This window comes from Poecilia mexicana, unplaced genomic scaffold (assembly GCF_051168715.1).
Source record: "Poecilia mexicana isolate PSO_F unplaced genomic scaffold, ASM5116871v1 scaffold_10, whole genome shotgun sequence".
In the NCBI taxonomy this organism is placed as follows: domain Eukaryota; kingdom Metazoa; phylum Chordata; class Actinopteri; order Cyprinodontiformes; family Poeciliidae; genus Poecilia; species Poecilia mexicana.
Window position 1 is genome coordinate 30,720,908 of NW_028263379.1, and position 13,659 is coordinate 30,734,566.

At 40.7% G+C, this 13,659-nt stretch overlaps 1 protein-coding gene across 1 annotated transcript; it reads right to left on the bottom strand.

The window, feature by feature from the left end:
• Positions 1-643: 643 nt before the first annotated feature.
• On the bottom strand, positions 644-13,575 carry LOC106903289 (centrosome and spindle pole-associated protein 1-like). Its single transcript, XM_014966987.2, has 26 exons — positions 12,602-13,575; positions 12,034-12,203; positions 11,182-11,254; positions 10,619-10,722; positions 10,388-10,445; positions 10,123-10,219; positions 9,699-9,756; positions 9,088-9,362; positions 8,866-8,984; positions 7,987-8,125; positions 7,791-7,911; positions 6,887-7,034; positions 6,628-6,792; positions 5,713-5,825; positions 5,418-5,567; positions 5,180-5,323; positions 4,275-4,391; positions 4,120-4,186; positions 3,878-4,013; positions 3,322-3,461; positions 2,958-3,089; positions 2,750-2,790; positions 2,606-2,666; positions 1,961-2,070; positions 1,782-1,881; positions 644-1,055 (listed from the first exon to the last, which is right to left on the bottom strand). Exons 2-26 carry the CDS (start codon positions 12,130-12,132, stop codon positions 883-885), a joined length of 2,940 nt encoding a protein of 979 aa, XP_014822473.2. The 5' UTR covers positions 12,133-12,203; positions 12,602-13,575; the 3' UTR covers positions 644-882.
• Positions 13,576-13,659: the final 84 nt, after the last annotated feature.

Here is a 13,659-nt window from a genome sequence, read left to right on the forward strand (position 1 = left end):
ATGTTAGCAGCTCTGGGATGTCATTCAACACATAAAGCCCCATATTAAAGTGCTTAATACATTTAATAATCCTGAAACATATCAGAAACTTGATTAGTTGAACAGCGAAGAACCAGTTTAATTATCTAGTTTTAATTTTTTCCTTTTCCTTTCAGAAATATTCAGTGTGCCATTATTCCTGCATTTTACAAAAATTGTATGAAGCTAATTTCTTTCTTCAAAATTCCACACACAAGTACCCCATTATGACAATGTGGGGAAAGGTTTTAGAGTAATGAAAAACAATGATAATCATGGCTGGTATTCTGTCTGTCACCATTAATATAAAACTACTATAAAATTCAGAGACTGTTAATTAGATTAGGATGTTTTTTAAATCAGCACAAGAAAATATACTTAGTTCTGTTTGTGTACAGCATGTATGCAATGCAGAGATTCTGAATGGATGCTCTCTGTAATCGTCCTGCTGTCCTTACGCGCATGAGCTTTCTACCCTGTGCGCGGTGCATACCCAACCCCGCGTGCGCTTTGACATGTATTTTTTTTCTCCGTGATTTTGGGAACTGACGGGGAAATTAGCACATGAAAATTTAAATCTTGCATGATATGATTATTCCTAAAAAAAGAAATAATGAAAAAAGGATAATATATAAAATAGATTTAATTTCAAACATAATTTATCCAGTAAAAACGCTTAAAACACGTGCCAACACGTAATGTTTGATCCAAACAGCAAAGAGTTACAGATTCAGAGGTGAAGGTTTCAGACAAGCACATCCTCTGGTCAAAAAGCAAAACATTAAAATAAATCTATGTTAAAAAAAAAAAAAAAAAAAAAAAAACCGAGACCATGAACTTCCAGAACCCTGGAGGGACACGATCCTACGTTGCCTGCCGCTTCCTCCTGGATGCTAGGTCCAAACTTTTCTGTGCGTCCGACGGTCCTGGTCCGATCCAAGAGTCTGTGGTGACGGTTTCCTCAGAGCTCTCATGGTTCAGACTGAGAGGAGACGACTGAAGAGGGGAGGACTCGTCATCCGACCCGTCCAGAGGTTCTGCAGAAAGAAACAAACAGGCAGTGGCTCAAGAGACAGGCAGGAAAACACGGTTTTTGTTACAACACAAATGTCAGACTTTTAATATTAGACTTTTTAATGCCACCTTGAATGTAATTTAAGACCAAAAAATTATAAATACAGGCGACAGTTGGGGGATCCTGCTGTGTTGCACTGAATTTTGGTAGCTTTAACCTCCATAGCACCATAAAAGTTTTTTGGGGTTTTTTAACAGAACACACCTAGTCTTGTATGGGTTGATAGTGAAAACAAACGTTGCCCAGGCAACGTCAATAAATTTACACATATGCATGATGGGTGCAAAAAAACCTAGCTAGCTACCTAGTAAGAATATATTATTAAATCAATCAAATTTTTATTTGTGTAGCACATTTCAGCATCAAGGCATTTCAAGGTGCTTTACATCATAAAAACACCAAAACACAAAGAATCAACAATTGAAACATTACATTTAGTCAAGTACCATCTTTAAATTCTTGATCGATTATGCATCTAGTTAGCGTTAGCCTCAAATAAAAAAACATAATAAAGATATCTGCATGCATCTCAAATGTCTACCTGAAGAGTCCCACTAGAGAAATCAGCTATGTGAAATATTAGATTAAATAGTCCTACCACAAACATTTAAGGCATTTTAAGGCCTTACTTTTAGATTCATGAATTTAAGGCTTTTTAAGGATGTGCGGCCACCCTGCATCAGCTGACCTGTCCTGTTCCGGCTCCTGACTTCACTTCCTGCCTCCTCCAGGTTCAGCCTGTCACCTGAAGGGTCGGGGTAGCTTCTCTGAACCGAAGCAGCTCGTTCCTGGAGGTTACAAGACGAGCAGAAAATTCAAGAGACGGACTGTAAAGCAAAGAGTCATACAGGTGCAGATAATGGCCACCTGGGGGCGCTGTGCCTGCTTGGCCAGTCTCCTCCTCTCCCTGGCCGACAGCTGACGGATCCTGTCCTGCTCTGGAGTTGGGGGCACCGGAGAAGCCCCGCCCAGGGGGTCTGAACACAACAAGGAGGATCGGAATAAAAACGGAAAAAAGCAAATGAAAATCTGTACCAAAACTTTACAGGGTAAATATTAGTATTGCTTTCCTGTGCTTAACAGACGTGTTATCGGGGTGAGGTGATAAATCGATTTTATCAATTGGATTGAATTTTTGAAAAATATTCATTTTTGTCATTTGTAATTTCTTTTTTAAAAAAAGAAAGCAAGAAAAAAAATCCATAAAAAATGGAAATCGGATCTGGTATGAAAAAAATCAAGAGATTTTATTTTTTGCTATATCACCCAGCCATATGTACTGTATATTTGATTTCCATTTAGGACTAATAAAGTTTTGTAAAATGAACTGATCAGGTTGATTGAGTCTATATGTGATAGTTTTGATAGTTAAAGCTTCAAAAATAGACACTTAATACTGTTTAAGAATCAATTCAGAAGAAAAAGGAGAAGAAAAAGCTGTTTAAAATTAGAGAATTGCTGCAAACAAACACTAGAGACGACTTTCTTTAACAACCTGCTGTACTGTCCTACCAATGAAAGCGCTCTCAGACTCCAGCAGGAAACCTCTTCTGGATGCACCACTCACACTCCTCTATAACACACACCATTGGTCACAAATCATATCCAAAATGCTACAAAGTCTCATAATTCATTTTAAAAAGCATGATTTCTCACCAGATAGTCGTTTTGCTCAGGTGGAGACAGGTCTAAATAGTCTGAAAATGAAACATGTAGGTTAGATTTTCACCTCCAGACCAACGTTACTGAATTGAAACTGAATGATGTGTTTCTACTGCAGTGATTTTCTGAAGAGGTAAGGCCTCATTTATGTTCCCAGGAAATAACTGGCGAGGAAATGAAATCATAATGTAAACGTTGTTACCATCCTGGACTGTAGATCTGTGGCTGCTGTAGTGATGATAGGAGTCTCTGTAGTTCCGCCTCCTCCTACTGGCCACGCCCACTTCTCCCAGTTTGGCGTCCTCTCCAGAACCCGTCCTTGACTCTCCGTTTGCTTCAGACATGCAGAGGTATGAATCAACATGGTTGAAGTTGGCGCTTTAGCATTAGCTTCAGCTAAATACCTTAATGGTGTCGAGCTTCAGCATTAGCGTCAACTAAATACCTTGTTGGTGTAGCACTGTAGCATTAGCTGAACTAATAATTAGTGTTTTGGGTTTAGCGCAGCTAACTTTCTAGCTAGCGGTGCCCACCACTACCACACATCAGCCATGACCATGCAGTACCTGTGTATTTCAGCTGAAGGGAGTCATGGATACGCAGCAGGTTTGTGGGCTCTGTGTTTCGGGAGTTTGGCCTTCGGACCGGAGCCTGGAGCCTGAGCCGAGCCATGTCGAACACGTCCACCGCCGGACGCTCCCGATCTCTGGACAGATGAAGAGAAGTTGTCAACAGAGGCGCAAAAAGTGGGTATGCAGCGTATGCAACGCATAGGGGCGCAGCACCAGAGGGGGCGCCAAAACCCCCGTCTGGAGGGGGCGATGCACCGATTATGTTTTCCCATACACTTCAGCGCACATCACGCTCCTTCATCTCTCAATTCCAGTCCAGTTCTATTCTTCTGGAAATGTTGAGCAACTAAAAGGATCTGCACACTCGCAGAACCTTTTTTATGATTTGCTCTTTTGGGTTAGCGCAGCTAATCTTTCTAGATAGTGGGACTCCCCCACAACAATACACAAGGGACTGCAGTGGTGGGACGCCGCCGTCTCTGTTTTCAGATGACTGAGTGAACACGCTTCGGTCTCGGCAGACGAAGCAGCGGCTCTGATTGAGTCTGACCTGATATTCATGGGCGAGTCCGGCTCCTCCGGCTCCTCCCAGTTCCCCCGCTGCAGATCGCTCTCCAGGCGTTTCTGTTCGCTGCGGAGTTGCCGACGCAACGCCGACAGCTCACTGAACAGGTCGTGGTGGTTTCCTGAAACCCAGAACATTTTATCTAATTAACAGTGGAGGTAGAATGAACCCAGCAAACAAACCAGGTCTCTGCTGGAGCAGAACGGGTTTTCAAAGGGTTACCGCACCTGCAGCTCTGAGCTGGTTCCTACGAGCGGGAACAGGAGGGGACTGAAGACCTGATGACAATCGCTCCTTTAAAAAAATAAATACAAAGGTACAAATAAGAAAACCCTGTTTAACTCTCCTTTATATAGGAACTGGCCCACTGTGTGTTACTCACAGACAGGGGAGAGGTGGAGGTGTGGGAGTGGACAGTAGCGGGTCTGGAGGCGTGCTGCAGGCATCGCCCGTGTTTCCTCTGCAGGGTCGGGATAGGAGGAGAAGGCACTCTGTGCACCTAAACACATTCAGATGAGAACTAGTCCCAATTCTGACTGACAGGGTCAGATCGTCCACTGGATTACACTGGTCAAGGGTTTTTTGACGGTTTTAGGGTCATGTTGATGAGCTAAATCCAAAAATCACATTGGTTTTGCTCAATCAGGTCGACTTTCTGAACTATGGAGCAACATGAGCATCAAAATGCACAACTTGTTCTCACATCTGGGTCGGTTTCCTGAGAATCTGGATCAATGAGTGACGAGCAGGAAGAGAGACTCCATCAGGACAGAGAAGAGACGGAGAATGTTATACAATGAAGACGTAATGTTCATTTTACATGAACTGACCCTTATCAGTGTTTATTATTCAATTTACAGAAATTCAAGTTTGTAACATCTAATTAATACACTGTTAGAAAACCTTTTTTTTCTCCTGAAACCTTTTTGGACGAGCAATATTAGCGGAAATGAACTGATAATGTCACAAAAATAACATCAGTTTAGTCAGAAGATCGAATTTCTCTAAATCAAATTAGAATAAAATCTGACCTGATGGAGGAAAATAGATGTCATTTTTTAATTCAGCAGAGCAAAGTAGTTCTAATTCAGTTGAAAAAACAAAGACAACTTACAAAATCTAGTTTTTGTACCCCAGTTTTATTCTGTCCTTGCTAAAGCAGAGGAATGTTCAGAAACATCATAAAAACGATAAAGCACATCCTTATTTCTTCCTCCTTATTGAAACCATAGGAGCGTTTAGCTTTAGAGCTACAGGAAGTTGATGGGCTGAATGACACAAACTGACCTCGTCCACTCTGGCCTGCCTCTCTCGCTCATACTGCCTCCTCAGAGCGGCGTGCTCCTTCTCTTCCGCCTCCTTCTTCTTCCTCTCCGCTTCCTTCCTCCTCTGTTCGGCCAGCTGGATCAGCTCCTCATTTTTGGCCTTTTGCTATGAGACAGCGACACATTTAGAGAAGGACGCGCCAGGACAGGACAGGACAGGACAGGACAGGACAGACGGATGGACACCGCGGGGCCCTCACCTCCGTTTCTTTCCGTTTCTTCCTCTCCTGCTCCTCCTCATACTCCCGCTGGATGCGGGCCCTCTGATCTGCCAGCCTCCTCTCCTCCTTCTCCTCCTCCAGTCTCATCCGTTCCCTCTCCTCTGCTTTTTTACGCATTTTCTCATCAATCTAAGAGTAACGCCGTATTGTCAGCGAGATCCGGAGGACGTAAACTGCTCAGTTTGCTGGTTATGGTTTTAGAAAGGGCAGGACTACTTTTCCAACTGTGTTGGAGTATTTTATTATTTTTTTTAGCATTTCAGAAAGCCGTTACCTGCTGCTTGAGGTAAGCTTTGTACTTGTCCTGTTCCTGGAGCTGGAGCTCACTGGGCTGGCTGGCAAAAACTTTACCTCTGGCAAACTGGGAGGTCTGGACATGAGTGAAGCCTGGGAAAAACGAGGGAAAGGATGAAAATAATTTATGTTCTAAACACAGACCAGAGGACAAAGAAACGTCACAGCAGTACAACAAAAGATCAGAGTTTAGCTGGTAAACTTTGCAACAGCATGATTTCACCAAATACTTTTTTGAATATAATTTGACCTTCATTATCAAGTTTTGGAACTTTCTTGCTTAGATTTTACTTTCTGTAAAGCCTGATCTTACTTTACCATCAACATGGTACAAACTGTCCTAAAACTAAACTCCTCTTTTCTTTTAACATTTATGAACCAACAATCTGGTTAACAACTCAGTCGTCTGGGTTTCCGTAGATACCCAATATTTTATTGCATCACATGAGTCACATGATCAACAACCGGATGCTGCCACTGGCACAAACCACGAAGAAGTCAACAGGAAGTAGTTGGAGGATGATGTGTGACTATTACTTGTCGTGTGAACGAACTTATTCATGTGTGATTTTAGTTGCGGTTAGTTTCTTATTTAACAGTAACACCGCAATAACAAAATTATGTTTTTTCCAACGTTATATAGACAGAGTTTTGCACACATAGGTCACATCTGAAATGCACCTGCTAGGAATCTGAGTTGACATCAATGTAAACCAAAAGCTAACTGGGGAAAAACATCTCAAAGATCTATAAAAAAAATAAATAAAGCTCTGATTTTCATCATTTGGAATAATGTCATTATTTGCAAACGCCCTACTACAACTTGAGACTCAGAATCCTGGTGTGTTAAAGGAATCGGTCAGAAAAGCAGGTACACAGGAAGCAGGATATCTACCAGGCAGCCTGTCAGCAGAGTCATAGCTGCTGGTCTGTGTGACCCTGGCGGCCGGGTGAGGCTGCTCTGCCAGGTGGGTCGTCATGGCAGCCGCGGCTCTCCTCTGCCACAGCTCCGGGTTGCTGTAAGCCTCTTCGTTCAGCTTGTGCATCTGCTTGAGGTCGGCTGGGCCGATGGAAAACCCGGGTGAGGATCAATGGGAACTTCCTCATACTTTTTATTTTTTCCACCAAAACAAAGAGAAGAAATCAGGACCCACCAATGAGATTGCCTGTGCTGTCCCTCAGAGGAGCTCCTCCCCCGCCTCTCCCCCAGGGCTCGTGGTTTTTCATGTCGGCCTCCAGCTGGGCCTCCAGGCGCTCCCTCTCCTCCCTCTCCAGACGCCGGCGCTCCTGTTGCTCCTGGATCTGCAGCACGGCACGACTCCATTACGCAACACGACAAAGGGCAGCGTCACACACTTCCTCTGTCTTCCTCGAGTCTCGCGCAGAATTAAGGGAACATTCGTCTGATGTTTTTGAGTGTTAAAAAAAACAACACTAAAATCTGTCATGAAATGTATTGTAGGACATGAAACTGAAGTCGCCTGACACTTCTTCCATTTCACACATAGTCAAACATCTCAAGTCAGCTTTCAAACCACTTCTGAGACTGTGTCCATCTTTTACACACCAACAATTTAATATGAAAAATTTGGATTTTTACAGGTTGGATAATGGAGAATAATCTAAAAAGAAAAAAATATATATGATTTTTTTTTTTCTAAGAAGACTTCTGAGAAGTAACCTGGAAGAGCATGGACCAGTACGTCATGTCTAGGGAAAGTAAGCGATATGAAGACAGGATTGAAGTGGATCTGGGATATTAAACATCTAAATGAGGGCAAAGATCTCACATATTTCTACTGGCTAATAAAAGAGGCTCTAAGGACACAACTTTCCTCTATCAGCTATCCTTATCTAAATCCATTTTACCTTGGTGGAAGGAATGTTGCTCCCACTCCTGCAATCTTCCTGTCAACATATCACACACTATGTAATGAGAACTTAAGCATCCCAACCACGATGATCCCACTGGGTGATGGTGACACTAACGCACTACCCCAATCAGAGAGAGAGAGAAAAAAATGACTTTGTAGTATGTTTGGATAGATTTTCCCCTACCTGTTGTTTCAGAGCATCTCTGTAGCTCAGAATCCTTTCCCTGGAGGACCTGGACCTCTCTGAGGGGAAGTCTCCGACATGTGAATCTGCAACAGCAGATTCACTGCGGCACCTGCCAGAACTGTTTCACAAAAACAATGACTAGAGTCGAGGATTGTGTTCTTTCTGAGGTTCTCTCACACCTTAATGCACTTACTGTAATGGAGGCTCTGGAAAACTATAGCCACTATGCTGGCTGTGAGGACTGTGGTTCCCCAACTGGCTGGGCACAGCTCCCCCTGGTGGCACATTCCAGTAGGGCGTGGGGATCCCAGCATTAGAAGGAAAATGTCCATCTGGGAAGAGATTGGAGATACCAGGTTGAGCCTATAACTACAGATGAGCCTTTCAGTGTCGATTTGATTCCGATTTCAATTCAGAAATGATTATCTATTCAGAAACAATTTTAAATTCGGAAACCAATTTTTCTATTCCAAAGGTTAAGAGATTCTGTTTAAATTATGTGACTGACAGAAGGAACAGAAAAACAAACAGAATGTTATCTAATTAAAACAGCTCTATAAGGTTCAAGACCGTATCAAATTCTATCAGTTTATAGTTAAAAATAGGTTTGTGCATAAAATTCTGTAACTTAAATTATCAGTATTATAACTGGCTTTTCCTTAAATTTTAATGTAAAAAAAAATCAAATAATTACTCAAAATATATAAAATATATTCAAAATATTGCAGTATATTTGCAAATAGGAGTGGCAAAGACATAAAAGTAAAACGCTCAGAGGAGGAGCTTCGCCCCGAAAGGAAGAGCCAGGTCCACCCAGGCGTTTTACACAGTTGAATAGTTTCCATTCAACTGTGTAAAATCCTGTTTGAAGATTTTGAACAGTTGAACTTTGAGAAATCCTTTTGCATTAAAGGATTTCTCAAACATGCATGTAAGAATTAAGGTAACACTCCAGGAATGTTTTTGATGAGGGAATAACATTACAACAAGATATAAAGCTCAAAAAAGTTGATTTTACATAATACTGCCCCTTTAATTGTCCTGAAGTGCAGAAAGAGAGAGCAGCTCTTACAATAGGCCATATTTGGGTCAAGCAGGTTCCTGTTTCCGTAGTACTGATGGGGTTCTCCGTATGGGGTTCTGTAAGCTTCCCTTGGTGAGGAGGGCGGCTGAGGAAGGAAGGCGTTGTTTCTGGAAGAACCCAGACAGACAGTGAGTCAAGGCATCATAACAAGAAACATTGATAAAGACCAAGCTTTTATTGTGAAGGAGTCCAAAGAAGTTCCTGTTATACCTGTGTGTCTCCCTAGCGTTTGTGGACAGGCTGCTGTGCTGGCTGCTGGGAGACAGATGTCCTTCCCCCAGGCCCAGAGCAGAGCTGTACTCTAGCAGAGGGGACTGGAAGGCAACATGTGGCAGCCCAAGAGGAGGTATGTCCCTCCCTCTGACCGCAGCTCCCTCTGTACTGGCTGTGGTTCTGGACGACAAGCCACTCTCTGCTGTCGCTGAAGGCTCGGTCACACCAGGAACTTCCCTCCTGCTCAGACCCAACTGTCTGATTCGGTCCGGCTGCAGCGGGCCGGAGAACAAATTTATTAAAAATGATTCAACAGAAATATGCAGTGATTTGAGTGATTTGAACCCAGTGGCACCACCAGAAAATGTTCATAGAGGTGGAAATTTTTTTAGCAGGACACAGCTAAAACGTTATTTATATATAATTATGTGTTGTATTGGTTTGGTTTTACATTTACATCTTAGTTGAAGAAGATGACTTTGTATTATTTTCTATGACATAAACATGATTCTCTGGGACGGCCAGCATTTTTCAAGTGGGGGCCATGGTCCTCATTGGCCCCCCACTTGGGGGTGCCACTGCAGACTGCATATCATGTGACGGCTGACCGGTTTCTCAGGGTCGTTCACTCCTGTCGCAGCAACCTTCAGCTCCAGATCCTTTTCCCTGCAACGACGACGCATAGAAACACATCATGCTTCAACAAACACAGTTATTCTCTGAGAATAAACCATGCAAACATATTCACACACAAGAATTCTGTTCATTTTGTCACTTTACAACCACAAACTTCTATGTATCTTAATGCATTCATACCGAGTCCATTTGGTTCAATACTTTGCAGAAGAACCTTAGAGCTAAATAGAGGAAAATCTGTATATATCAGCATATAATGGTTATTCTTAATGATTTGACAAAATGTAATGTTTATTGCTTATTTCGTAATTTGTTACTGTATTATGTTATTGTACCAAGCGCTAGCGGTTGATAAAATGCTATGGACTTGAAGAGGTGTGAACACTCCTGCTGTACCTCTTCTTGTTGCGGTGCTGCTCAGCTATCTGCTCTTGCAGCTCCTGCCTGTAACGCTCCTTCTTCCTCTGCAAAGCCTCGTTTGTGTCAGCCGCTCCTGGACGCATAAAGAGAGCAAGCTCAACTCTTTATTCTTAGGGAATAAGTCACAAGATTTAAGATCTGAAACATTGGATTTTATATTTTTATTCTGAAAAATGCTCATCATAATTTACAGTTATTGCTTTAAAAAAAAAAAAAAAAGCAAGCGGAAAAGCCTCATTACCTATTAGAAGTCCAGTGACAAAGTGACTATTCCCATTTTTTCGGAGGTCAGGTTGGAGCTGCAGCAGAAACCACATCATTAGAAATCACCAAACAGAGAAATAATAATAATATTGGACTAAACAGGTGATTCCCACTTTGAGAAGCATTAAGATAAATCTATTCACTAAATCTTGTTTTTTGTTTTTTTCCTGACACATGATCTGTGTGTGTGACTGAGAGAGGCAGTAACCTGAGCCACGTAGCGTCTGTAGTCCATCCGCAGTTCATGCTGCAGCCGGTGTTTCTTCTTCTCATACTCGGCGCCGAGCGGCAGACCAACGCTGCAGCTCTCGTCTGTCAAACACACCCAAGCAATTTGAAGCAGAGGCAAACTGTGGGCAAAGGTTTTATGCTGAAAACACAACCCACTCATCCATTTAGGAAAAATATGAACCGTTTCTGTCAAAGAAACCTGACAGATTTCCTGCCTTTTTTAAGGACAGCATTATGTGTTTTCCAGGCGCATAGTGCTCTTTTGTAGCTTTTATACAGTCAAGCAACTATGTTATATTATAGAAAATGCTTTATATATCAAATGTGATTTAAAAGAAATTTGACTTCATAATGTATAGCCTTGAAATTGGGCCTCTGTCTCTTTAGAAAGCTACTGCTCTTTTTATCATTGTTGCACTGAAAAGTGGCTTGAATAAAGTAGCTCAGCAGATTTTATATAGTACTGCTCCTTTAAATTCTCTGGATGTTTCCAAAGTTCTTTATTTTACTATTTTGTGTAAAACAACAATAAAAAAATACCTTTTCCTTGGATGTTAATCCTTGGAGGGATGTTCTCTTTCACGGTGGACCCGTAGTTTCTGCAGGGTTTTGCCTGTCAGTCAAAACCAGAAGAAGCTTTTGGATTAAAGCTGAAGACAGGATTGCTAGTTTTACAGAAAATATATGTTAAGTTTTAAAAGCATAATATAGAATTTGATTTAAGTAGCATTCAGAATTTATAATCATTTGATATTCATTATTCCATCCATCCATCCCAACTATTTTTAGCTGTTATTTTCTTTTCTTCCTTCCAGAACCAATTTACCACTTTTCTTTTAATTTAAACCTTGAAATAGCGTCTTAAAACAGGAGAGAATTCTGGGAATTTCAAGAGTGAAATTTCGCCATGGAAGATGTGAAGGAACTTTAAAGTTGTTGTTTGACTTTTCTTGGGGAGGTGGAAAACATATCTATATCGTCATCTTGTGGTGATTTTCCACACTGACCTAAAAAAACCCGTCAAAAACAAAACACCCTGTGGAAGGGCAGAACAGCCATGGCCACGTAGTAAAAAAAAGCTGCAGCATTAGTGTTTATTGTGATGGTTTATAATGTCAACTTGTTCTGCAGAAGGCTCAGACACATATTAACACTTCAATAGGTTTTTAAGCAGCTATTGTCAGCAGTTAAACTATTTTGAAGCCACAAATTACAACATTTGTGTTACTGCCAGGTTTGGCCATGAGTATATGCGTTACACAAACAAGCATCTATTATTTACGATTTTACAGTTACAAATGTGTTCTCGTCAACTTTAAATAATTTAACCTTTATATGTCCCAACAGGGTATGTAAGAGACAGGTTTATAGGGACAACTGTAGAAGACATACCCTCATTTCCATGTAGGGAGGGTCTTTTTCTAGACTGGCCTTATCCTCGGCCACTCGCGCCTTGCGTTCTCTGATGAAGTTCTCCAGCTCATCATCCATTTCCCTCAGTAGAAAGTACTCAAGGAAGCCAGGAAATCAGCCACCCACTTCGGTTCACATAACTATCTAAACTGAATATGGAAAGAGAGCTTGTTAGCGACATTTACATGAGCTTAGGCGCTCAGGAGGTTACTGTCTCTTTAAATCTTCGTTGTCAGGCAACGACAATGGGCAGCGTCACATTCTTCAGAGAGAATCAGCTAGTTTAGCCGCTTTGTCTAACGGCGAGACTCGTCGTCTCTTCTGTACTACTTTATCAGCTACATGTTAAAGTGTCAATAATAAAGAAGAGAACGTTTGTTTAAAATTAGCTTAAGGTTATCCTGGCTAACCCGTTAGCTTTATTCAAAAGCAAAGCGAGTCAGTGTGAACTGTACGGTAAATAAATCAAGTTATTCTTAGTAATTATAAACTTATTTTGCCCCTTTTAGAATCGCCTTTCTACCACCAGAAACTTAAACAAGTTTACCTTTCGCGGCACCCGAGCTCAAGAGGTTCGCTGAATTAGCGCAGCTTTTGCAGGTTTACGCTGTAGCACAACAGTTTTGGAAATCGAAGTACTTCCGGTTTAGGCTCTTGACTGTCAAAATAAAAGCCCATTCTTTGAATCCACTTGTACTTTTCCAAATATATTTAATAAAAGGTTATTTTGTAAAAAATAAATAAATAAAAATTAATAATAAATAAAAAATATTACATGTAAGATAACGCACATAAACATAATACACATAAGATAGGCAGTAAATACATAGCACATCCCACTCCCTTCGAATGAAATTCTGCATAAAAGAATTCAACTTTTTGTTGTTGTACTTTTGGTTCAGAGTATGAATAACATGACATGAATATTGCTATTCATGTCAAGATGTGGACTGTCAGTGCAGCCGAAATTTAAAAAAAAAAATTCACCGTAAAAGTAGTAATATTGAGTAGTTTGATTTTCAGTAAAGAGTTGCTTCACTGATACAATATTGTTCTCAACATTTTTATTGTTCCACGTGTTTTTGACCCCACCATCACAAGATGTGGAAGTTTATGGCTTAAATTAGCTAAATTGAGTAATTTCTGAAATTTAACATTAGCTCTAATGACATATTTACAACGGCATTAGTTATTGCAAATAAAAAAAATTATAAAAAAGGTATAAACTTTCATCAAAAACACTCCTAAAATTTTAGATTAATATCAAAAATTGACAAGGAAAAATGTGGAGTTTCTAAAGCCGTAAATTTTCTAGAAAAAAACTTACATTTTGAGATTATTCATATTTTCTAGAAGGACAAAAAGGAATTTTCTGAGTTTCACAAGTAGAAAAATAGCCATAAAAAAGAAACTTTACAAATTTCAGATTAATCTAAAAATTTCTAGAAAAAAATACTGGAAATTTTCAAATTTTGGAGATCAAAAATGTCTGATTTTCTGGGAACTTTATTTTAGCAGAAATGTTCTTTTATACATCCACCTTGTTCACCAGTTTATTGTTTCAGAATTAGCTTAACACAGAATATTTGAAAGAGTTTATCAAAT

What these genes read in the sequence shown, in the direction of transcription:
- LOC106903289 (XM_014966987.2), bottom strand. Translation starts at nt 12,132, where the DNA reads ATGGATGATGAGCTGGAGAACTTCATCAGAGAACGCAAGGCGCGAGTG. An exon ending in CAGCACCGCAACAAGAAGAG is followed by an intron (nt 9,757 to 10,122) that starts GTACAGCAGGAG and finishes TCGTCGTTGCAG; the next exon opens with GGAAAAGGATCTGGAGCTGA. An exon ending in AGAAACGGAAAGAAACGGAG is followed by an intron (nt 5,324 to 5,417) that starts GTGAGGGCCCCG and finishes GCTGTCTCATAG; the next exon opens with CAAAAGGCCAAAAATGAGGA.